Source organism: Chiroxiphia lanceolata, chromosome 2 (genome assembly GCF_009829145.1).
Source record: "Chiroxiphia lanceolata isolate bChiLan1 chromosome 2, bChiLan1.pri, whole genome shotgun sequence".
NCBI lineage: Eukaryota > Metazoa > Chordata > Aves > Passeriformes > Pipridae > Chiroxiphia > Chiroxiphia lanceolata.
In genome coordinates this window covers 103,584,025-103,609,211 of record NC_045638.1, presented here as the reverse complement: position 1 = coordinate 103,609,211, position 25,187 = coordinate 103,584,025, and the positions used below count along the sequence as shown (strand labels likewise).

The window sequence follows — 25,187 nt, the reverse complement described above, 5'->3', positions numbered from 1 at the left end:
CTTCTTCTTCATATATTCATTCCCTATATTCCATCTATTCATTCATCTGTAATTCCATAACTGCCCAGTTGGTTATCAAACACATTTTTTTTAATTGTAATTAGGTATGTACCCTAAATCTCCTTAAAATCAGAAAGTAAATGAAGTAATAAAGTATTCGCGTAGTCATTTTCATTTTTCGGGATTTCACTGGATATTTGTTCTCACTGAAAACTGTATTCATCACATAAACCATGAATTATTAATTCCCTCTCTGATCAACTGTTGCAGAACAGCTAAGGAATCTGTTATGAGGATTAAATTCCAATCGTAAGTGCTGGGGCCTGTGCTGATCTTCAAACCCTTCAATGCCCTTCAACCCCAAAGTACATTTGAAAAATGTCAGCACATCCTTTTTCTTCTAAAAAATGATAGAGTTGCCCCAAATCCATATGATTTCCCCTGGCACCATGTGCATCAAAACATTTTTCTTCCAAAGTGGAAAACTTCCGTTGGTTCTGAATCTCAGCATGTCCTCCACCTTCCAAAGAAACATCTTCTCTGTGCCGAATGAGAATTCTTTTCCACGTCAGTCTTCTTACTCTGAAAGCAATTGGAGAAACACTAATCTATCTATAAAATAAAGACTGTTTTAGGAAATACTATGGAATAACTATTATCACAAGAGTCAAAAAATTCTGTTTGTATGTACATATATATGTATATATATATACACAGAGGTAATGGTTCATGAACTGGTCATAGAAATACTGCTCACATGCAAACACTCTCATAAGGAGGAGCTTGGTTTTTTATATCTCCTCAGGATTCCAAAATCTTAATGTTATTCCTCACAAAATAATTAATGAAGATGTGGTTTCCATTTCAGTGCTCACTTCTGCCTTCCCCATGCTAAGAATTCTCATACTTTCTTAGCTGCTTTAATCAATGTTCATTTAGTCTGCATCACCAGAAGTATAAATGATGAAAGTAGAATAAAACACGAATATAAAGTGATATAAGAGCACACATATCTAACATAACTGTTGCCCATCCCTAGAAAAGTGACACATAGAGGAAAATAAAACAGAAATAAATGTGCACCATGGTTGCTTTGACTGCTGCAACCAACAGTACAGTGGATATTCAGAGCTGTAAATACGTTATTATAAATACAGTACTTGGTAGATCTTTAATCTTGGAAGGTGATTGGATTTCCCACCTTCTGGCCACATGTACAACATGGAAAAATGTAATATTCTAACTAATAATAGCATTTAAGTACAAAGAAAAACTAACCTTGACCAGAACTCTTCACAATTACTTTGTAAACCTTCTACACAAACAACACCTGGTTTCCCTGGCATGCAAAACCCTGAAAGAGAGAGCTCCTTAGCCCAGTCAATGATATTCTTCCTTTTTTGCTTGTTGTAAATGTGATGACTATAGATCCACAATCGAGTGAATGTAGTGATTTCTGCCTGCATGGCACTTGCAGTCATCATTGAGGAAGATGAAAGCTCTTTGTCAATGTAAGCAGCTGCATAGTCTTTAACCCATTGCCTTGCACTCAACATGCAGGGCTCGCCACTGCAGTTTTGCATCAAATATGTTTTTAGATCAGAGTTCAGGTGAATCTGCTGAGAGCGGCTTAGTAACGACGACCTAAAGGAAAGTACAAATGCAGTTATCATGTGCTTACAATTTGGCATGTTCTTAGAATCACAGAATCATAGAATCGTTAAGGTTGGAAAAGACTTCCAAGATCATCGAGCCCAACCTTCGACCAATCACCACCTTGTCAATTAGACCAGAGCACCGAGTGTCACATCCAGTCATTTCTTAGAGCACCTCCAGGAACGGTGACTCCACCACCTCTCTGGGAAGCCTGTTCCAATGCTTGACAACCCTTTCCATGAAGAAATTCTTCCTTGTGTCCAACCTGAACCTTTCCTGGTGCAGCTTAAAGCCATTTCCTCTCATCATGTCACTGGTTGCCTGGGAGTAGAGGCCAACCCCCACCTTGCTGCAATGTCCTTTCAGACAGCTGTAGGGAGAGGAGGTCTCCCCTGAGCCTCCTTTACTCCAGACTAAACAACCTCAGCTCCCTCAGCCACTCTTTATACAACTTACTCTCTAGACCCTTTCCAAGCTTCATAACTTTTCAAGAGTTTTACTTCAAGCTGCCAAGAAAATCAGGCATATTTACAGGATATGCACTTGCTATTGATATTTAAGTCACATTAGCTGTGAAAACGTCTCAATTAGTATTTAATTGGTGTGCTAACTCTTAAATTCACACACAGTACTACCAATCTGTAAATCAAAATCAAGAAAAAGGCACTTTAAAAGTAAGTATGGCGGCTGGACTAATTTCCCATAATATGCAAGGCTACTTCTTTAAACAGAAGTAAACAATATCAGAAGGCTGGGAGCAACAGCATTGTGACAAGGGAAAAATAAGGCCACTGGCTACTCATTCCTTTAGTTAGTGTTAAGCTTTATCAAAACAGGCAATAGTCTCTCTTCTTGAGCATCAGACCTATGAACAGTATCTACAGTAACCTTTCTGTACAGATGATGGCACTCCTACACACTTTTTCCCTTTTCTTCGCTTATTTACTGAGCACACCAGAGAAATCATAACCTTGTAAGATTTGATTTTCTTCAACACTTGTCCACGCAGCCTAATCTGGCAGCAAACCATCAGGAAAAAAGCTCTGCTTTCTCTTATTATAACTACATTTTTGTAACACACAATAACTTTTAAATGGTTTTATTAGCTGCCATACCTCACAGTGATTTCTGGTAGAACAGTTGGATATTTAAATGGCAAAGCACAGGCCATAGAGAATTCCACCTAAAAACAAAGGAGCAAATGCTTAGTTCAAGTAAGCCCTAAAATCCCACAAAAAAATAAAATAAAATAAAGCAAAAAAAAAAATGTTCACAGTACCACAGAGGCATTAGGGACCTCAGCTTTTACATTCAGTACAAACTGAACCTTCGAAGACGGCACCTCTGCAGACTCATTTTCAGCATAGTGTTTCAGTTCAGCTAGAGCCAGCTGGTCTGTCACAGCAAACTCCTCCTCATAAGGAAACATGCTAGACAGTAAATCTAACTCTGAAATCTGCATCTCCGCTTCTTCTTGGTTAGTCATTTCTGTTGTTCCCTGAGCAAAGAAAAATTTAGGGAAGAAAAATGCAGCTTGAATATGGGACAGATTTCATTAACTACCCCTATCTAAATCATATTATAGAATGACAGAATATTCCAAGTTGGAAGGGACCCACCAACAGTATTGAGTCTGACTCTTAGCCCTGCACAGGACACTCACAAGAGTCACACCATGCCTGAAAGCATTGTCCTAACACTTCTTGAACTTCGTCAGGCTTGGTGCCACAACCACCGCCCTGGGGAGAGTGTTCCAGTGCCCAACCATCTTCTGCGTGAAACACCTTTTCCTAATATACAACCTAAACCTCCCCTGACACAGCTTCATGCCTTTCCCTCAGGTCCTGTCACTGTCTCTGCCCTGTCCCTGCCCTGTCCCTGCCCTGTCCCTGCCCTGCCCCTGTCCCTGCCCCTGTCCCTGCCCCTGTCCCTGTCCCTGCCCCTGCCCCTGCCCCTGCCCCTGCCCCTGCCCCTGCCCCTGCCCCTGCCCCTGCCCCTGCCCCTGCCCCAGTCCTGGCCCCGCTGCCCTCGCCCGGCGCTCACCAACATCACAACGGAGCTCGGAGCGGTGGGGCCCGCGCATGCGCAGACACGTCCCGCTCCCAGCCTCGTCACGGCCCCACAATGCAGCGCGCCGGAAGCGCCCATGGCAGCCGGTGACCGCTGCCCCGCCGCTGGGGGATGAGGTGAGGTTGCCGTCTGCCCCGAGACGGAGCCATGCACCACCGAATTGTTCGCCCCGCGGCACCGGCAGGTGAGGGACGGGAGCCCCGCGCTGCTGCCGCTGCGCTCCTACCGCCGCTCTCCTACCGCCGCGGCCTCTCTCCTCCTCCCAGCGCGGAGCTGTCTCCGAAGCCACCGCTCCGGCCGGGACACGCGGCGCTCCCGATTGGCTGCGGTGCCTGTCAGTGATGGCGCGGGAGGCGGGCGCGGGCCAATGGGAAGCGGGCGGGGCGGGGCGGCGGCGCGCGGCGTGGGGGCGGCGTGCACGTGGGGTGGGGGCGCGGGGCGGCCCCGGGGCTGCGGAACGGGACGGGCAGAGCGACCGCCTGAGCACGGAGCGCCCATCTGAGCGCCCTCCTGAGAGCACACCTGAGTGCCGAGTGCTCACCTCAGCGCCCTCCTGAGTGCCCACCTGAGCGCCCACCTCAGTGCCGAGTGCCCACCTAAATACCGAGTGCTCACCTGAGCGCCCACTTGAGTCCCAAGTGCCCACCTAAGCACTCACCGGAGCACCCACCGAGTGCCCAGGTGAATGCCCAGCCGGGCCGTGACCATCCACAAGGCACACCTGCTCCCCTCAGGACCGGGCTGTCGGCTGGCGACGGGAGCCCGGCAGAGCCATTGGAGCCCAGCCTGCTCCCCGCCACAGCCCGGTGGCTCCCAGGTGAGCCTCTGAGGGCGTTTTGCCAAGGTGTCAGGTGCAGGTGCGCGTTTGCAGACTGCTCTGTCTTATCTCAAAAATTACTAAATAAAATGTATTAGTCGTTTAGGCGGTGCAGCGCGTTTCCTGGTGAGGGCTGTGCCCTGAAAAGGCTAGTGCAGAGCCTGTCAGAGAAGTCTGCCCAGGCACAGCATGGGTTAAATTAATAGCTACACGTGTTCATGCTGTCCTGCCTTCCTGGCAGGAGCAAGGACAATTTGGAAAGGATTTTAACAATTAAAAGTTGCTCGTATAAGGTACGTATTGTAGTTTTTGCAGAAAAATGTGCTCTAGGGAAGAGTTGTTGGATGAACTGTCATTTCTTTTTGTGATCTAATAGAATGCTAAGTTGCAAAAGTTGATAATTCTGCCCTTAATGAAATGTCTGTCAAGCTTCCATCAGCAGCTGGGTCATCTGCCCTAAGAGCATGCTCACGTACACATGCTCATGTTTGTAAAAGGCTTTTCATAAAAAAAGTCGTCTGTGAGTATCATGCCTAAGCTCTTCCCTGCTTAGTTTCTCTCTGATTCTCTTGGTGTGGCTTAATTTTTTGGCTGCGAGCAGGCAGCTGCGCTCTGTGGCTGGTGTGCTGCCGAGTACGAGCTAAAAAATGGGTTTAAAAGGACGGGCTGATACAGGTCAGATTTAGCTCTGACTGTGTTTAAGTGAAGGGTGGACTGCAGGGTTAGGCTAGCCTGCAAAGGCTGCAGAGACTTGATTTAGAACCCTTTTAGCTTCCTTGTTTTCTCTGTATAGAATATGTCGAGTTTTAAGTTTACCTGAGCTTTTTGGATGATCTTTAGTACAGGGGCTACAGACTAGAAACTAAAAATGTCCTGTCATGTGTGCAGTAGCCACCTTTTTGAAGCCAAGCATTTGGTTCAGGTTTCTGTAGTGGTAGATCACTCTTGTCGAGAAGAGTCTACAGGCATAGCAATTAACAGACCCATCTGAATTATTTGCTTGATGTGTGGGGAAGGTGATGATAAATCTTTCCCGGTGAAGAAATTAAAAAAATGGAACTCCCATCGTCTGTGTATTTTCAATTATGTGAGAGTATTTGCATGTGTCAGACTTCATCAAAGACACAAGGAATTTGCAATAAACAAAACAGAAAGATTGTAGTTGCAAATAACTTCAACTGGGACAAAACCAATTATTTTTCATAAAATCACTGTGTTGTTATTAGTTAGAGTACAAATCCTAACGAGTCATAGTATTTTTGATACTAAAGTTTCCAATCTTCTTGTTTTGTGCAATGCTTTTGACTTAAGATTTTAAATCATTTGGGTTTTGTAATTCACGCTGTGATCTTGTCTGTACAACAGCTACAGTTGTTTCATGTTAAAATATAATTACTGGTTTTTTCTTTTGAAAATGTCAAATCAAGGCAAGTTAATCCACCTCAAGGGACAGCTTTGCCATAGAAATAACTTGTGTAGCAATGAACAAGTAAAGCCAAAATTACTTTCTAATTTTACTATTTTTTCTTTCCTAGGTCACTCTTCCTTTTAAGAACAATTACAGACTACAAATATGGGAAAGAAACGCATCAAAGGCAAAACCGCACAGTTTGATGAGTCTCCAGATATATTGAGTATGTTTCCCCAGAGAAGTCTGTGAACCTAATGTTTTTTTACCCTCAAAGAAGGCTTGAAAGCTGATTAATATTAGAAGGCCTTTACACTAGTCACTGTCCTTGAAGTCTCATTTACAAAATGTGGATTTTTTAAATTGAAACTGAAGTCTAACAAGAAACGTGTTGCTACTTTTCTAAGTATGCTAGAAAATAATAATCCCATCTTGAAAACTAATATTATTTTCTTGCTTCTAGGAAACTCAGATGCACAGTTCTTTACTGATACACAGATTGTATGAAATTTCTCAAAATATAAAGGATTTGTAGGGTCAGCTGTTAAGCTTAAGGTTTAAGTAGCGTTCTCCTAATGAAAATTTTGTTACAGAAGATTCTTGCTTTAGCAATAAGGGCTGTGATTGAAGTATTTTCTGTGAAATAATTTGTCTTTATTCTAGCCGCTAACTTAGTACTGACTCTGGACACCTCAGCTCTCTAATCGTAAGAGTATTTTGGTTAAAATATCTTCCTTTCCGTCTGTTCCTAATAGTTCCTAATCCCAAATCGTAAATTTTATTCTAGCTCTACTTGATCTCATCCCATCTTGAAATTTAATTTATCCTGTTTACCCTGGTTATTGCATGTTTTGTTTTTCCTTGTGCTGTGTAGCATTCTCTTCTACCACCTTGTCTACCAGGTCACAGATTGCATCTTGCTCATCTGTCTCGCTGATCCCGACTGGGGCAGTGAATTGAGCCATGCTGATTTACCTGTGAGAGAGTGCACTTACAAGTTCAGCCAGGAGGCTTGCTGTGATGGCCTGTTTAAATTCAAGTCTACTGTACTTTGTGTTCCTCGGTGTCCTGGTCTTCTTTGGGTAGCTTCTGTCTCCAATGGGTGGCTTTTTTAGCTGCTTTTGTCTGGTTTGGTTGTTTGGGTTTCTGGGGGGTGTTGGTTTGGGGTCTTGGGGTTTTTTATTTGTTTCCTGGAGTCTAGATCCATGTCTGCTGTAACAGTTCCTCTTCTTCTCCAGCAAAGAGATCAGTTGTGGTGTCATTGCTGATGGCATTTCACCTCTTTGGCTATAAATAGCTTATTTTACCATGACAGAGTTCTGTAAAGCCACAAAAGAAACTAAGACTTATTATGAATAATTCAACTGTAATAGTAGTTGGCAAAATACAAAAGTTTTGGATTTCTTTTTAAAAATTTTGAAGTTGTAGATGAAGCTTGTGTTTTTTTAAAAGGCTTAAAGAATGCATCTAAATATCTGTATTTGTCTTTTGTTGGCTAGCATTTGCACTGTGCTAAAATCCTGTAATCTTGGACAGGAACAGAACTGTAGCTCCAAAATTTGCACCAGTTTGCTATCTTGTAATGTTGCATGGAATCCTCAACAAAGATGGATTCAGAGCTGTTACACTATCTGAGCAATAAAAATACCTCAAAGTACAGGACTTAAGACAGCTTAGTTATGCAAACAGTGGTATAATTCTCGTCAATAGCTGTTTTGCAGAAATGTAACCAACAACTTGAAAAATTAAACAGGAAGAAATAAGATAGCTAAACTCCTGAAAGTGGCTCTTAGCAACAGATGCCTGTTCTTGGTGTAATCATTCTTAGCAAAGTTTGGTTAAATAGATGGAGTTCACACCAGGCCCAGAAGGTGCAGTTAGGTTGTAGTATTGCAGTGCAAAGTGATAACAGCACAAGAACTATGACTGCCGTTCTTTTTTTACCATAATCTGCTGCATAATTTCACTGAGGCAGCTCAGCTGGAAGCAGAGACTCCATAATCTCCACTTCTGTAAGACAGGCAGGTGCGGCCTTGGTGATGGGAAACTGTGGTAGTGGGCTGTGGCTGCTACATGGAAGGTTTGGGAATCATAACACCACAATAATAAAAGCCTGACATACTAGGTAGGTGTGTATCCAAAAGTTTTGTCAACTCCTCTAACTAGATGTAACTCTGAGGGAAATACTTTTAGCAATACAATAGTTTGGGATGCAGCAACAGTATCCCTGGATTCTGAATGAGGATAATAAAGGGTTTCTTTCTGATATATCTGATCAATTGTCAGTGTTTCTTTGACTCTAGAAAGACTGTCTTAGCTTCTGGATTGCTGCCTGTGTCCTTAACATTTGCATTTGTTATGATACCTACATCCTTCTTGTGCTTTTTATTTTGTAGAACCTACATGCAAGCATATTCGTAAAGGATTGGAACAAGGTCATCTGAAAAAGGCACTGCTGAACGTGGAATGGCATGTTTGTCAGGACTGCAAGGCAGACAATAAGGCACAAGAGAAGTCTGAGGAGGAGGAGACTGATGAAGGCCCTTCGATATGGTTATGCCTAAAATGTGGACATAGGGTATCTTTTGTTGTTAATCTGTCTTAATATCTTTCAGGGTCTCATAACATAGTAGAACAAGAGAGCTTCTAATTAAACTCTAATATTCTTCCTGTTTTTATTTTAGAGGTGTTGCTACCTAAATGATTTTGTATGCTGTAGTGTAGTTAAAAAAAATGTCTGCTCTAAATGTCAAATGAAGTACTTGAAAGCTTGGCACAAAGGCATTTAGCAAGCTTAAGGCTAAAACACCATCTTGAGGACTTCTTTTCCTAAAAAGTTCAAATTATTTTGCTGAGAAAGTAAAAATGCTCCTAATCTGTGATTTTTTACAGTAAGATCTTAATGCTCACATTAATTCATTAAACTTAGAACTCTGCATGCTGAAGAGGTTTTTGTTCTGTTTTGTTCTTTCAGGTGTTCAAACTGAAATTTGTAAATTAAATGTTCAGTCCCAGAGCAGCTTTATAGTAAATTGCCTTTCTATCTGCAGAAATAACTAATAGAGACCCATCTGTTGATCCTAATTAGTTTAACATAATTAAACAGTATTAATTTTGAACTTTGTTTATACTGTGACTTTATGTATGTTTCATTGATTGTCAGCTGGATTTTGTGACATTTCTGGTTATCAACATTGTAGGGTTGTGACAGAAATTCTCCAGACCAGCATGCTTTAAAGCATTATGAAAAGCCAAGATCAGATCCCCACTGTTTGGTTCTCAGTTTGGACAACTGGAGTGTGTGGTGAGTTTGTCAGGTGACACTTAAAAGACATAGCTGAAGGACAACAGAGACTGGGTTGTAATTTGTCTTTTTTTGTGTGAATTCTAGGACTTACTTCTAGGTGTATATTAAAGTATTTCCATACAAATAAGTCTCAGCAGTCTTTGCTGAGATTTGCAGAATAAATGTTATTTTCTTGTAAAATTTATAATTAGAAAATTTTCATAATCAAGACTGAAATGGACCAATTAGTAAATGTGGTTGACTTCATATTTTACTGCTTTTACTTGGTCAGAATCCTGATAAATGGAAACAAATGTTGATATGTAGCTCTAAATCATAACTTTAGACCTTGGGAGAAGGTTCTTTCTGATATGCACTTACTGACAAACTTATTTTTTTTTTCTCAATAAATATGATTTTTTGATACCACATGTAGTCAGGAAGCACAGCTGTAGAATTAGAAAATGCTACTGAATCAAGCAATACAAAATCCATCTCCCTGGCAGTATTTCCTTCTCTTAAAAGGAGTTATACGTTACTATACGTAAGGACAAACCCTAATTTTCTAAACTATGCTACAGAAGTAGTGTACCTGATGTAAAGAGTTTTCATTTTGCTTAGTAACTTTCTTTGATGATTTAGTATCTGTCATTATGTTCATTTTATATAACATTACCTGTCTTACTTGATCATATTTAGCACTTACATGTATTGAACTTTGGAATGAAAATGGACATTATCAATAATGTGTATTACTAATGAACTACTGAATTCTTTTTGCGAATTTAAATTAGTGTTAAAACTGTAGGGCTTTAAGTGCTTTATTTTCCCTGTTTTTTAATCAGAGTATTTGTGAATGAGAGGAAGTTGTCAAAGGAGGATGTTTTTGCTTCCTCCTAGAATTTCTTGGTTGTACAAAATTGCCCAAGAAATGATTCAGAGATTGATATATTGGCTATAAATTATTGTTATAAATCAAAACAGTCAAAAACTATATTACACACAGTGGGCCTAGTACATAAATTCTAATCAAAACTGCTTTTGCTTTTATTAATAATATGAATATGTGAATAAATCTCTCTATGCTGTGCATGCATATGTGGTTCAAATTGGATATGAATAATACCTGTAAACAGTTAAAAGAAATGTTTTAAGCTTGGAGAGGAAGAGGAGAGTTCTACTCCTTTGCATTTATAAGTGCTGTTGTACACATTTTCAGTGCTAGCATGACACAGCAGTCAGATCTACTTGTGGTTTTGCCCCGTTGGTCAAGCAGCCATTGCTAACAAAATTTTTTCCAATCCTTCAATTCTTTCAAGGTTGCCTACAAATTTTTTGACAGATCAAGGGTTATGATGTTAAAACTGCCCATGGAAGTAACCATCATCTGTTATTCCAAGAGTGAGAATGCCTATTTTTATGATTAACCAGACAATAGATATACAATCAAGGATCCACAATTTGAGCCACTTTTTTTTAATGAGATATGAAGAAATATGACAATTGCAGCTAATGCCAGGGATGCTAGAGATTTAGGGAAGCACTTTGCTGCAGACTTCTCCTGCTTTTTATATCAGAAAATTGAGTCTGACTTAAGGTAATCCTGAAATCTGCTGAATGATTTGTACCTAAGAACTGTGAGTGGTATGTTCCAAAGTGTGGAAGTATTTGTAGTCTCTTCAGTACTTTTTTTTACCTCCTCAAAGAGCTGAACCACAAAATTGGTATATGTAAAACTCCTTCAGCTGTGTGTGTTCTGGCAAAATTTTATCCGTCTTGAGTCTTTATCACTGCAGCTTGTCTCACAATTTTGTTTGAAGCGGATTACTGACCTAACCATGCACTTCTTTGCTCACAAAGAGACAAAGAGGGTTTGTATCAGCAACAGAAGAGCAAATAAAAGTCCACAAGTCTAATGGTGGACACTGATTTATTTCTGATCCAATTTAAATATAACTAAGTACTTGCTTGGCTAGAATACTCAGAATATTTTTCCGTGCCGTAACATTCGTAAGTCATTTCCTTTAGGGACTGATATCTTAGTTTCTTGATTTGGGACAAAATTTTTTATTTTCCTTTAAGTTTTCTGGCAGTGAGGTTTCTAAGCACGTCTCTTCAGAGTCTTAATTTATATTTGTAAATTTCAACCACCAGTCACCGAAATAATTTACTACAGATAATTTTTAAACATTTTATTTTCATGATCAGAAGTAGATTGAACTCTTCTCTAAGACTTCTAAATCTGAAACTAAGTCTTCTAATTTTATAACTTTGTATAATGAATCACATCAACAAGCAAATAGTTCAGGATTTTTAAATAATAGAAAAAAATAGCATTAATTGTTTTTCTTTTGGGGGCGGCGGAGGCAGGTGCTACATATGTGATAATGAAGTTCCGTATAAAACTTCAACCCAATTGGGCCAGACTGTGGAATTTGTTAGAAAACAAGTTTGTATTGACTCATCACGTCCAGGTAAGTAATTGTAGTATAGATACAGTAAATCAGAAAGTCTGCTAAATGTAGGAGACAGTACTGTAAATCCAGAATTTACACTAAATTAGATTTAGCACCTTGGGGTCAAGGAAAAAGTTTTTTCTCCCTTTATTTTCCCCTTTTTCGTCACAATTCTGATAGCGTAAGTAATGTCCTAGCTCATGGACCTAATTGGATCAGGATTTTGCTCAGTGTCCCCTAAACTTCTACACATAAGACATACAAGAACAGGGGGAAAAAAAGACAGCTTTACTGTGACTTTTTAAAGAATGACATTCACTTTTTCTGTGAATATGGAATTGACTTCCAGTACTTAACCATGCTGTGTTTATTCATCAGTGTCACTCAGTCTCTCTTGAGATCTACAGGAAAATTGTCATTGCTTAAGGATAATTTGATTTGATTTTTCTTAAGTGTTTTTCTAGGTACTTGTGAATGTATCAGCTAGAATGACTAAGTCTCCACCTGTTGCAGCACATTTCCCAATGGAAGGAGTACGCAAGAGGTTTTTTCATGGGGTCTGTACATTTAGAGTAGGCAACTGCAGTGCTTTCAGAACTATTAAATACTATATTTAGCCTGCAGTCTTTCTGTAAAACCTGGTTGTTTAAAAGCAAACAAACCCAGCAAAACCCCACAGTTTCCACAATGGCAAAAAAAAATTGTTTTACACAACTTCCCCCTAGAAAACTTGGAAGAATTTGCATATAAAAATAAATGCTGTAAAAAATGGCTTTCAAAAATTCCAACGCCATCCTACATTTGGGTGAAATCACAGGCCCCTTGGGAAATGGATCACAAACATCCAGCAATGCCAACATGGCTGTCTCCAAATTCAGTTTGTTCAGAAAGCAGCTGAGATTTTCCCACAGGAAGCAGAATCTTTTGAGTGGTCAGTCTTTCCCACACACGTAGTTTCTCTACATGTAATATTTGAACTTCATATCAGTTGCCAAAATTTTCTTCTCAGGTTTGAACTGGAAAACCAACAGGCAGTTGTTGTCCATTTCACGCGTTCCATCTGTTGTTATCCAGCCATCTCTTCATTGTCCAAAGATTGTACTGTCAGTTTTCCTTGCTTTCTCTGAGCTGGCATTACTTGATTTTAAAGTTAATATTAACTCATAGCCCTGTTTATCGGAAATCTAATCAATCACTGACTGCCAGGCTGGCAGAACAAGTGTGGGTGTTACTGTGGAAATTGCCTGAAATCCCCTTGTGTTTTTATTAAACAGGTCATTGAAACTTTGAGCAATACACTAAAGTAATTTTGGGGGAAATATTTGTAACGTGTCTTAAAAATACAAACCTTCTGTGCACATACAATGAACATGAGAATGCTTTGACGGCAGGAGCTGGTTGGATGTTGTAGAAAGCCCTAACATAGGTGATTTTGACACAGGAATGAAAATTGAGACAACACTTGCAGAGCTTCAGAGGTTGGCATGAATGGCTCGTGGGCCAAGAGGCATGTTCAGTTGCATGCTAATCTGAAATGGCATTTCAGGTGGATCTTGATTTGTATTTGTTGTCGTTGTTTTGTTCTGTTTATTTTTTAACTTCTGTTACCTAGACAGTTTAAGAACCTAAACCAGTATTGTTACACTTATACAATTACAGAATTAATTATCATACGTGTAAGTTTTAAACATCGTAGATTGCTGCTGCCTATAATAACTTTTTCCTAGTCTGTTCCCTTTTAGTGAGTTAATATGTGGTATGTTTTTTTTAATTATTTCAGTAGAAAAGCAGCAAGAGAACAAAGAACTTGAAAATAAAAAAGTAGAAAAAGACAGCAAAAATGAGCAAGAAAAAGAAGTCTCGCTTAAAGAAGAGAATTCTCATTCAACTCCTAACTTGGAAGTCACTGTGAAAGGACTTAGTAACTTGGGGAATACATGTTTCTTTAATGCAGTGATGCAGGTACTTTAAAAAAACCCCAACTTTGAATAGAAAAAAAAGCTCTAAACAAAATGAAAAAGCCCACAACAACCCGCCCACCTCAGCATTTTACAGTGACACAATTAGACTGTGATTTTTTTCAGCTGCCAAGAATGATGGGTTCTTTCTAAAAATAGTGTGTTGGCCCAGAGAAATTCATAGAAATGGAGTTGCATGTTCAGACTTGCTCTAAGGGGAAGTAAAAAAAACTGCCTGTGAGGGACAGCATTTTTCACTGACGTAATTAAGCATGCCACCTTCCTAGTTTAATAAAAATATGAAATAGTCCGACACATCACCCTTGCTGACCTCTTAGAATATGAGATTAGTACTCCAAGAGCATGGGTGTTTACTGAAACAAAAATGTCTCTCTCAGCAACGGGAAATCAAAACTAAATGTTAACAGGATGAGCATGTTGCATGCATTGCCATCTTGTGTCTTGTTCAGCTAAGATGTGTATTAAAACTCACATGTGATCTTGTGCTCTTAGGCTCTTGATACTGGAGCTTTACTAAAACAAAATCCCCACTGTACTTGCAGATTTTAGTAAACTGTTTGCTTTTGATTTATTTTTAAATGCTTTTTAAACCACCCACACTGCATTTTATCTTTTGATTTTTAGAAACAGGCACTAGTAAATACATTTGTCAAAAGATCAATCTGTAGAAAAACAACAGATTTATGGTTTCTGAAATTTAAAGTAGTATTTATAGAAGGCACTTGGAAGTCTCATTAGCTGTATGGAAATTCCAGAGTAGTAGAGCAATTCTAGTTCTGTGTTTGGGAAAAATAAATTACTGCTAATCTGGTTGCTACAAATTCCATGACTAGTGGAATTCCTGTTGTCCCCAGTTAACAACCTCTTTCTGTCTTTTATTTTCTACAGAATTTATCACAAACTCCAGTCCTGAGGGAGCTGCTTAAAGAAGCTAAAATGCCTGGTACAACAGTTAAAATTGAGTCACCTGAGTTATCCATGGTAATATGCTTTGACCTCCGTAGTGTTTGTCCCCACCTTCCAGTCTGTTAAGGGAAAAAGCAATACTTATCTCTGGATTTTAAAGCTGTTTCAGCTAAATACTAACAAGATTAAGAGGTAAAATCAGCAGGAACTTCACCATTGACTTGTAAACCTGCTTCTGAATTCAGTGGAGGTATTTTGTTCAGAGTGAAAGAGCAGTGATTCAATAACTACTAGTTGTTGTAAAAGAAGTGCTTGCATTATGATTAAGTTATTTAAAGGATGACAATACATGACTCTTACTGTAGTGTCATTTGTCTAAATGCAAAATAGGAAACCAGAGGATGTCTGTAGCACTAACTTAAATAATGCACTTGTCATTACAGTTAGGGATTTGGATAGGAAAGAAAGGTCACACTTTTTTTTTTAAGAAATTGGGGGTTTTTTCCTAGTAAAAGTAAGAAATCCAGAGTTGGAACTAAGCAATACATAATTAATGACTTTTGGTATCATTTCATGAAAAACCATGTGTTGTTTTTGTCAGGTTAACTTATTGCCATTTTGGAATTTTGTATATTCTATATTACAACGAAGTTTTCAAAAACTGAAGGGTTTACATAAGGAAAAACTTACTATAGAAGAATCAGTCACTAAATTAAGGCAAAACAGCTCTGTTGCTTTTCTTTCAAACAGGAACCTCAGCTGATAAAACTAGATCAGCCATGTCCTTTGACATTAGCCATGCATCAGTTTCTGACAGAAATGCAAGAGACAAAAAAAGGGGTAGTCACTCCTAAGGAACTTTTTGCTCAGGTTTGTAAAAAGTGAGTATCTGTACAATTGCATGTCACAGTGACCATGAAAAAGTTTGTTGTTTAAAAGACGGTCAGTTTTTTCCCTTTTTTTTAACACAAGCTCACATCACAGCATATAAAATTTGTAGAATACTTAAAAAGCTTTGACAGAAGAGAATAAAGAGCAAAATATAAATGAGCAGCAGTAAAATGAAAGATATTCAATGACACATAGTGATTATTTGGCTTTGTATTTTTAGAAAATACCATATGTAGACACTTGTTTTTGTATACATACATTATGAAGACTTCATCCTTGTGTGCCTGGTGTGAGTTGGTTTTGCTTTGTTTATCTCTGGGCTCAGTTACACTTTACAAGTAATGTTTCATTTAACAGAGCAATACGATTTAAAGGTTATCAGCAGCAAGACAGTCATGAATTGCTTCGTTACTTACTTGATGGAATGAGAGCAGAAGAAATCCAGGTGAGTGCTAATTTCACAGTTGTTTCTTCTCCATACCCCAGACCCAGACTTTCCCCTCTGCTGAGGGGAGAAAGAACCTTCTTTCTGAGATACATCAGCCTCTGTAGAGTGGTTGTGCTGCCTATAGCACTTATTTGAAGCAGATTAGCAAAGAGAACCCTCAGAAAAAGTGGGTTTGGAGTATGTATAGTCACCATAAAGAGCGTCTTTTTGTCTTAATTTCTGAAATGCACTTGTGGAAATTCCATAATTTTTTTTTTTTGACAGTTTTAGTTTGGGCAAGTATTTCATCCTTAGACTGATTTCCTTACATACTAATTGGAACATTATGGTTGCAAGCCAGATGATTATTTTTTTTAATATCTGCAGGAACTATTTTGTGTCTCTGCAGGTATTTGTGGGTTTTGTATTGATTCTCTTAATTGGTGAAGATTATTATTTTTCCTCTATCTGAAACATTTTGTAAAATAAAGTGGTTAACTGAATAAATTTAGGAAATTTTACAGTGCGTTGGTTTTTTTTAAAATTTCAGCAAATAAGTGTTGGAATACTGAAGGCATTGACTGAATCTAACAAACAAAATGAAGAAGAACTTAAAAAGAAAATTAAAGGTAAAATAAATTATCACAACATCAGTAACATGTAAAATCTTCTGTTTTGCTGAAGTATATAAAGTAACATTAATAGTATCAACTAAAAGATACATGTTTAATTGTAAAACTTTATGCCTCCTGAATATGTGTTTATCTAGAATATGAGGCTCAGTATTTTCAGTCTATATTTAAGTCTCTTGCTGAACTTGGTGGCATTTCCTTTGTAACAGGATAAGAGAGAGTTGATTCTGTAGACATCGTACATTATGTTTGGGTAGTGATTAATCATTAAATTAAAGTATTAGAAATTAAAATATTAGCATGTGAATGTAATTTATGCAGCCCCTAACAACTGTTACTTAACAGTGGTATAAAAACCCCCGAACAACAAACAGAAGAATTTTTAAACTTTTTTGACATGACTTAGGATGAAGAGAAAATTTAAATGCAGACTGTGGTACTCTGAAAATACAACTTGAGGAAATTGGTTTCGTTTGTCATGTGCCTATAGAGACAAAAGTTGGTGCTTGTTTTTTAAGTTCAGATAGTTGCTAAGTCGTGAGAGAAAACGGGAGTTCTTACTGGGATGCAGTACTTCTGAGAAAATAGGTAAATGCATCTGAAGTGGAGAAAGTGGTAAAGGTGTTGGTTCAACCAAGCTGTTTTCTGCAAATGTGTTCCCCCCCCTTCCTTTGATATACAAAAGATGGTTAATTTAAGAATCTTGCTGTACTTCCTGTCCTGAGGAAACTAAAACAGGCCAACATGTTCCATTTTACACTTTGCATATTGTATTCTCTTTTTTTTTATTTGGTATACCATAATGAAATTGGCTGCCAATATATTGTACTAACTTTACTATGTACTTTTTTAATTCTCAGAATATGAAAAGAAAAATGGAATACAAAGTTTTGTAGATCGAATCTTTGGTGGAGAATTAACCAGCACAATTATGTGTGAGGAATGCAGAACTGTGAGTAAACTGTCCACTTTGAAAAGCCTCAAGTGTTGTGTAATCTGCAGGAGAGCCTCAAAGTGACTGTCTGTAGAGATGAGAGCTGACTAGCTGCATGCTTTTCAAAAAGGGGCTGGAATCTTTCTTTCCTTCCATTATAAAGCTAATCTTTCAGTTCTTTTCAAAAGCCTTCCAGAACAAGAGGTCAGCAACAACAAGCTGCCTTTGCCAGAAAAATTCCCTCTTAGATTCCCAGTGAACACTTTCCTGCAGTGCAGACTGTAGAGCAAGTGAATTTTTCTGCTACCAGGAATATGCCATCAGGAGCCCTTTCCTTTTTTCATCATTTCCCACCCTGAAATGACTGTGGGATTGGCGAACAGTTAAGAAGGCTTTACTGAGAGGATATATCCTGATAATGAAGTAATTGAGTGTATTAGCAAGTGTATTGAGTGTATTGGGCTGGGTAAATATAATAGATTGCAGCTATCAGTCTATCAGTGTCTTAGACCCTAAAGTGCATTCTCACATTCTAGACCACTAGATCACTGAAATTTGCAAAAATACTTCTTGCTTATTTCTGCGGCAATGGAACTGCTAGATTTTGGTCATTTGTGAAGGTAGATGAGCTGTGTTTTACATTTGTCTGCACAAGTGAAAGCAGGATGTGAATGCAGACATGCACATAAGCCTATTGACAGCAAGCCAGCTGCTTCCAAACAAAATTAAATTGGATTCTTGATTATTCATTTAAAGGTATCCTTGGTCCATGAGTCTTTCCTTGATTTGTCACTTCCTGTACTTGATGCTCAGGTAAGAAATTGTACGTTTGCTTTTTGGATATGAAAACACTTTTATTATACCATCATTAGGGAGTCAATTCAAGCATCTTTCTAGAAGTCTCTTTCACAAACTAAAACTGCACAGAAAGATAGAGAATAAGATTTTTCATGAGAAAAATCTTGTAAGTTCCTGTAAGTGCCATGTAAATGCCTGTTAAGTTGTGGGTCATAAATTGTGTCTGGAAAATCACACAGGTTGCTTGAATGCTTTGAGGTTTTTTTCCACTTTTTTCATCCATTTTTCTCCGCTGAGTCCAAGAACACTTCTCCTAATATTCAGGTCATGGAATAAAGTTAAGAAACGTTGATAGGATAGTATGTGAATACTTATTTGATCGATATTATTTAATTTGATCAGTCTCTAGACACTCAAAAGACTTGATTTGCTTTGTGTTTTGCATTGATAATCTGTATATGTAATATTTCAGATTTGTTGTGTAGCACTTGCTTACACAGAAGTTAATGAGTAAATATGGAAATGAAACCCCCACAGCCAAAGGGATCACATGTCTTCTGCCACAAACAAATTTCATCAGAAGCAAACAAATTCTGTGGCAGGCACTTCAACTGAAGATGTCTCCACTTGTGTAAAATGTTACTCTTCAGTTCTTTAATGACATCTGCCAGAGGCAAACATAATGTTGCCCCCATACAGGTTCAGAATTTGGCCCCTGATAGCCTTAATTATACATACAGTTTCATTCTGCAAGTCCTTGTTTCACATGGACCCCCTCTGGAGTGAGACACTCCTTCATAAACATTAGGGGGTGAGTAAGTTGTATGTTATATCACTAAAATGTTCTATCTTGAGCTGAAAACTCAGATAACATCTCATCCCAACAGTTTTCTTTGGAATACTAGTTTGTTATTTGGGACAGTAACATCTCTAATTCTGTGGTTGTTTTGTGGCTTTTTGGGTTTTGTAGAAGGTAAAAATTACAAAGAGAGAAAACATCAAAAAAAACAAAGAAAAGGAATCTGAAGATGAAGAGGATAAAATCAATGACCATTACCTTAAGCAGAAAGATGAGCCCTCTGGTACAAGTAAACACCTTCAGAAAAAAGCAAAGAAACAGGCCAAAAAACAAGCCAAGGTTGGTTTTGATGAGTATTTCACTTTGTGCTTGCAATTTCTGTTAAAACTAATTATTTTTGCTCCCTTAGTTTTAGATGAAGGAGGAGACAACTTAGAATTTCTCCTCACTCAAATGCACAACTGAAAAGACCAATTATATCTATATCTTTGCTGTTAAGAAGTTATATGTTCTATTAAGCGTTGCTGTGCTAGGAATAAGCTAATATCCAGAGTAATGTTGAATTTGTTTGCCTGTATGAAGTAGCCTTAATTGGTATCAGACAGCTGTTTTCCAGTCATTGATTGTAAAAATATTCACAAAATTTTAGAATACAGACATAAGAAAGGATCAGGAAGATAGCAGGGGGATTGTTACTTGTATTTTGATGATATTGTGTAAAAAGGAGCAGTGGGAACTATATTTCAGTGAGGATAAATTCAGTATTGGTGGAACTGATCACCTCTGATCATTAAATCATAGTTTATTCTCCCCTCCTCCTTCCTTGTGCATCTATGGCATGCCACTAAAAATTTGATAAAGAAGTGGTAAGAAAGGTTAAATGTAATTTATACTTACTGTGGGTTTTGTGCCCTTTTCTATTATGTATTCAAATGTGCAGAGCCAGCGCCGCCAGCAAAAACTTCAAGGAAAGGTGCTTCACTTGACAGATCTCTGTGCAACTGGACAGTCAGAGATAGATGTTGAGTATAACCAAGAATCAGAGACAGAAATTAGCTCTGAAACTCTTGATATGAAGAAAGAAGAGGAATCGTCAGATGAGTGCAAAGATCACAGCTTAACTCAAAAAGAGTTGACTCTACAGGGAAATAATACGGAAGTTCAGAGCATGCATGAAAATAGGGGAAAGCCAGAACAAGAGTGTGTAGAAAATGAATGTCTCGTGGATCTCCCTACGGAAGGCTTAGATTCTCCTCTAAAGTTTGTCAATGGCCTTGACAACCTGTCTTTGAAAGATAAGGATGATGACAATGCAGATGAGGAAGAGCTTGCTACTGACTTTGCAAAACTGCACTTGGGTGCCAATGAATCCGATATGAGTACCTTAGATGACCTTCAGACTGTTCCCAACAAGACATGCGAAGTATCGACAGAAGATCCCGAAATGGCATTTTGTACTCTGGCAAACAGGGAAGACCTGAACCCAGAAGAAGGTTCAATCCATCACTGTTTGTATCAATTTACCCGTAATGAAACACTTACTGAGACCAATAAACTACTGTGTGATGTATGTACACAAAGACATTGTGGACCAAAGAACAACATAAAAAGTATGACAAACTGTTTTTTTAAAAGAAAACTTTAAATATGTTCCTATCCACTGTTTGGGTGGTAAGGGTGGTGGGAATACCCCTAAAGTGGTGTTTTTATAACTTTGTCCACTTTCATTGTACAGTTCATCATGTTAAAGGGCAATGTTCAGCTTCTCAGTTGTTGTAGTAGATGACATTATAAGAGTTTATATAGTGAAATTAAAGGAATTCTTGCTGTAACATTTGTTTTGATGTTAATCAATGGTGGTTTTTCTTTTCTGCAGGTGAAAAGAAATATGTTTATACTAATGCCAAAAAGCAGATGCTAATCTCTCTTGCTCCTCCAATTTTAACTCTTCACTTAAAGAGGTTTCAACACGTAAGTACCAGGCTGATGTAGGTATATAGTATCAGTTTAATATGTATACATGCACGTAGTACTAGCTCAGTTTGAAAATATGCTAACATTAGTTTTATTTCCCTAAACTTTTGGGCTTTTTCCCAGTTTGGAAGGCATTGGTGTGCAGCATTGGGTTTTATGGTCTTTGAGGTGTTAGGGTGTGTTTTCCTGAAAGATATTCCCTTAATTAACTGGAAAACACTGTTTTGTGAGCTTATTTACAACATATTTCCTCATTTTTCTTATTGCTTACTGTTTCAAGCAGCATCTTAGCACTAACGGTTTCCTACTATTACAGCAATTCCTGGACTCTTCCATTTCAGTAGGTATAGGTAGAATATGATCCCTTACTAAATAAGTGCAACAAATAAGTTGGCAGAAGTGGAAAAGAGAGGATTCCAAGCCTTGTAAAGGTAGAGGGGAGAAGGAAAGGAAAGCAAAGCAACTTAAATTTTACATACAGACACTGAAGTAAAGTGGCTTACCTCTTTATTCCCAAGTTGTAGAAAAAAATTTTAGGGTTTTAGCTTTTCAAGAGAGAAAGAGGAAAGGGAGACAGTACTGCCTCTTTTAAATTTAAAATCATTTGGTGTTTAGGACAAGATAATTGAAAAATAGGAGAGGCAACTTTAATTAGATGAAAAACAATTTCATATAGAAAATGGAAATGTGTAGCCTATTCCAAGAGACTGTAATATGAAGAAAATAACATTTGTCATCATATTTTGTTTTTCCAGTTTCATACTGAACAATTATTTGATTAAGGTGGGAGCACAAGTTGCATCAGTTTTGATGCTGTAAGATTAAATCCTCAGGCATGTTACAGTATCTGAGAATCAAGAGTTACTCATAGTTACTGAAGTACATTAGAGCTGATTCTTTTTCCACTTTTGCTACCAATAAGTTAATGTAAGAGTGAGCTGAAGAGCCGTCTTAACTTGTGCTCCAGTGCAGCATGTGGGGGCAAGGAGGTAATGCTGGAAAATTGGACACTGGAGAAAAAAAAAAAAAAATGTTGCTTTTTCCCAGTTTTGTGTAATGTAAAATGAATTTTGTACTGTTGAAACGTTAACCTGAAACATATAGTAACTAAGCATGGTTTTAATGTGCTCCATTTTAACATTATGGGGTTTTCCTCTACTTTGGCTGTTTAAGGCTGGATTTAATCTGCAGAAGGTTAACAGGCATATCAAGTTTCCAGAAGTGATAGACTTGGCTCCTTTCTGCACAGCTAAATGTAAAGTAAGTGGGAAAACAATCAGATTATCCTTTCACCTGTTCTAATGTGCTTTCACAATGAAGCTGCTTAGCAGAATCTTTGTAGAATGCTTGTCAAGCTTATTTTTTGTGATAATACCAGATAACTTGTACCCGAGTCGGTGTACTGCGCTGATCATAGCTGTCGTGCTTGCCTGAATCTGTAATGACCAGCTGCCATTTCATCAGCAAACAAATCAGTTTACATTCTTCAAAACCCAGTACCTGACTGACATAGCTAAACTTCTGCTTTTCTAGAACGTGGCTGAAGGGAATACAAAGGTATTGTACTCTCTCTATGGAGTTGTTGAACACAGCGGAACAATGAGGTCGGGGCACTACACTGCCTATGTTAAAATGAGAACTATGAACAACCACCTCTCTGATCTCGTCCTTCGAGGACAATCTCCTCAAGGTAAATCATTAGAAATGTTTTACATATTCTTACTCATAGAATCACAGAAGGGTTGGAAGGAGCCCTAAAGATCACCTAGTTCCAATCCCCTGCCACGGCATGTACGTGCTCCGAGAAGGGCAGCAAAGCTGATGAAGGTGTATGAGGAGCAGCTGAGGGAGCTGGGGCTGTTTAGCCTGGAGTAAAGGAGGCTCAGGGGAGACCTCATCACTCTCTACAACTGCCTGAAAGGAGGTTGTAGCCAGGTGGGGGTCAGCCTCTACTCTCAGGCAACCAGCGACAGGACAAGAGGAAATGGCCTCAAGTTGCACCAGGGAAGGTTCAGATTCAACACGAGGAAGAATTTCTTCACTGAACGGGTGGTTAATCATTGGAGTGGTCTGCCCAGGGAGGTGGTGGAGTCACCATCCCTTGAAGAAATGACACTTTGTGCTGCAGTCTAGCTGACAAGGCAATAATCAGTCAAAGGCTGGACTTGATGATCACAGAGGTTATTTTCCAACCTTAAAGATTCTGTAATTCTACTCTACAATTCTTACTAAAGAACCATAGTAGAATTGTTTTAATTCTTTGTAATAACTTTTTACTCCTTAATTTTTCCTTTCTCAGCTTTAGAAACTGAACCAGTCAAAGGGCAGTGGTTCCACATCAGCGATACCCACGTACAAGCTGTCTCTGCATCCAAAGTGCTGAGCTCACAAGCCTATCTTCTGTTCTATGAGCGGCTGCTGTAACTCAGCAGAAGAGCCTTCTTGTGTGTGCAGTCACCTTCTTCAGGTGATCTGAGCGAAGGCAGAGACTTGCAAATCATGTTTTTAATGTGTTGGAGCTACTGTATACAACAACAGGAATTCACTTTATGCTTCTTAAACACACTGACAAGTGGTTAACTTATACTTTTTGCAGTGTTTTCACTACTTTTCAATAAAATTTTTTCTCAAAATTACAGCTTTGAGCTTCCATTGAGTAATTTGGGTGTTGACATAGACAAGCAACTGCTCCTTTTTGTTTTGTGCAGATGCTATAAATCTTGGTCAGCAGCTTTTTCAAAGCGACCAGCTATAATTCTGAACTATAGTTGTCTTGGCCATCATGTGTTCCCTGTGTTTTTCAGACCTGGGTTCCAAGCATAAGCAGCTGTTTCTTCCTACACGTCTTACAGAAAACTGTAGCGTCAGCTCCCTTTCCACTGCTGGTTTATGTCCAATGGAGGAGCCCTCAAGTTGCAAACTCTCTAAGAATTCTTGTGCTGGTGTTTTGGCAAGGCTCAGCACTTACCTCTCTCTCCCTTTCAGTACAGGCAGTCCAGTGTAGCCCTTTCTGCACTGCAGGCTTAGGAAAACTAGTCCTGTGGTGACTTGTAACTTTCAAGTTCACTTCTCCACAAGCTATGCTTCATGTTGATTTTCATGTAAATAACATCTTGGCTCCTCCATGTTAGAACAGCAGCTGCTTACATTCAGTGCATTTTTCACAATGGCATTAGTAGGAAAATGGGCAGTCTCATGTGTTCTTGTAACCCTTACAGCCATCAGCACTAGCACTCATGCAGCAGTATGCCAATCCCTCAGAAAACTAGCTGAGTTTATTCTGCAGCCATACCACCAACTGCCTAAAGCAAGTATAAGAGCTGTTGTATGACAGCCTTATTTAGGCATATGACAGTTCCAGACTTGATTTAGCCTTCCACTCCTTTCTGGTTGTGAGACAGAGTAGCACTGGCAAGAGTAATAAAAGGATTAATTAGTGAAGTGGCTTGAATTTCAAGTGCAGTTCTTCTTTCAAGCTACTTGGAGACACACAAGCTGTTTGTTTGCTTTCTAAGACGAATCTTAACAGGGGACTTCAGCTGAAAGATTCCAGCGCTCTGTATCATTCTAGCTAGTGCTGCTCAGCATTTATTTTTAAGGTCATTAGAATGTGATGCAGTTCACTGCTGTCAAGCTCCTGTTTTGAGAGCATGGCGACTCTAAAAGGGTGAGGATATAGATGCATGTAACAAAAATGAATCACAGAATCACAAAATGGTTTGTGTTGGAAAGCCCCATCCAACGTGGCCTTGAACACTTCTAGGGATGGGGCATCCACTCCTCTGAACAACCTGTTCAAGGGCCTCATCACCTCCACAGTAAAGAATTTCTTCCATATATCTAACCTGAATTTCCCCTCTTTTAGTTTGTACCCATTCCCCCTTGTCCTGTCACTACTACAGTTCCTGATGAAGAGTTCCTCTCTGGCTTCCTGTAGCGCCCTTCACAGACTGAAAGGTTGCTATGAGGTCTCCATGCAACGTTCTCTTCTCCAGGCTGAACAGCCCCAACTTTTTCAGCCTCTTCATAAGGGAGGTTCTCTGGTCCGCTTATTGACTTGGTCACCCTCATTTGGACTTGCTTTAACAGTTCTATGCCCTTCTTATGTTGGGGGCACAAGAACTGTAAGCCATATGCCAGCGGGGGTCTCACGA

The 25,187-nt window shown here is 38.9% G+C and overlaps 2 protein-coding genes across 6 annotated transcripts; one reads left to right on the top strand and one right to left on the bottom strand.

Annotated features, from left to right (window-relative positions):
- Nucleotides 1-112: 112 nt before the first annotated feature.
- RWDD2B (RWD domain containing 2B) lies at nt 113-3,924 on the bottom strand. Of its 2 annotated transcripts, none has more exons than XM_032679767.1 (5): nt 3,700-3,924; nt 2,966-3,154; nt 2,772-2,839; nt 1,279-1,644; nt 113-582 (listed from the first exon to the last, which is right to left on the bottom strand). In XM_032679767.1, exons 1-5 carry the CDS (start codon nt 3,802-3,804, stop codon nt 345-347), a joined length of 966 nt encoding a protein of 321 aa, XP_032535658.1. In that variant the 5' UTR covers nt 3,805-3,924; the 3' UTR covers nt 113-344. The 2 variants fall into 2 exon arrangements, with proteins under 2 accessions (XP_032535658.1, XP_032535657.1); XM_032679766.1 differs by having other exon boundaries at nt 2,936-3,154; nt 3,700-3,919.
- On the top strand, nt 3,770-23,669 carry USP16 (ubiquitin specific peptidase 16). Of its 4 annotated transcripts, none has more exons than XM_032679762.1 (18): nt 3,770-3,910; nt 6,079-6,177; nt 8,348-8,529; nt 9,152-9,255; nt 11,608-11,711; nt 13,477-13,655; nt 14,561-14,653; nt 15,329-15,459; nt 15,827-15,914; nt 16,447-16,525; nt 17,389-17,480; nt 18,219-18,275; nt 19,231-19,398; nt 20,000-20,669; nt 20,936-21,030; nt 22,207-22,293; nt 22,567-22,723; nt 23,333-23,669. In XM_032679762.1, exons 2-18 carry the CDS (start codon nt 6,117-6,119, stop codon nt 23,455-23,457), a joined length of 2,472 nt encoding a protein of 823 aa, XP_032535653.1. In that variant the 5' UTR covers nt 3,770-3,910; nt 6,079-6,116; the 3' UTR covers nt 23,458-23,669. The 4 variants fall into 4 exon arrangements, with proteins under 4 accessions (XP_032535653.1, XP_032535651.1, XP_032535654.1 ...); XM_032679760.1 differs by having other exon boundaries at nt 13,474-13,655; XM_032679761.1 differs by having other exon boundaries at nt 3,775-3,842; nt 13,474-13,655.
- Nucleotides 23,670-25,187: the final 1,518 nt, after the last annotated feature.

Excerpts from the sequence above, each read along its gene's own strand:
- RWDD2B (XM_032679766.1), bottom strand. The coding sequence starts at position 3,804 with ATGGGCGCTTCCGGCGCGCTGCATTGTGGGGCCGTGACGAGGCTGGGA. Across the intron at positions 3,155-3,699 it reads CGAGCTCCGTTGTGATGTTG|GGAACAACAGAAATGACTAA; the intron begins GTGAGCGCCGGG and ends TTCTTTGCTCAG. Across the intron at positions 2,840-2,935 it reads AGGTCCCTAATGCCTCTGTG|GTGGAATTCTCTATGGCCTG; the intron begins GTACTGTGAACA and ends CTTTGTTTTTAG.
- USP16 (XM_032679760.1), top strand. The coding sequence starts at position 6,117 with ATGGGAAAGAAACGCATCAAAGGCAAAACCGCACAGTTTGATGAGTCT. Across the intron at positions 15,460-15,826 it reads TTTGCTCAGGTTTGTAAAAA|AGCAATACGATTTAAAGGTT; the intron begins GTGAGTATCTGT and ends TTCATTTAACAG. Across the intron at positions 22,294-22,566 it reads TCTGCACAGCTAAATGTAAA|AACGTGGCTGAAGGGAATAC; the intron begins GTAAGTGGGAAA and ends CTGCTTTTCTAG.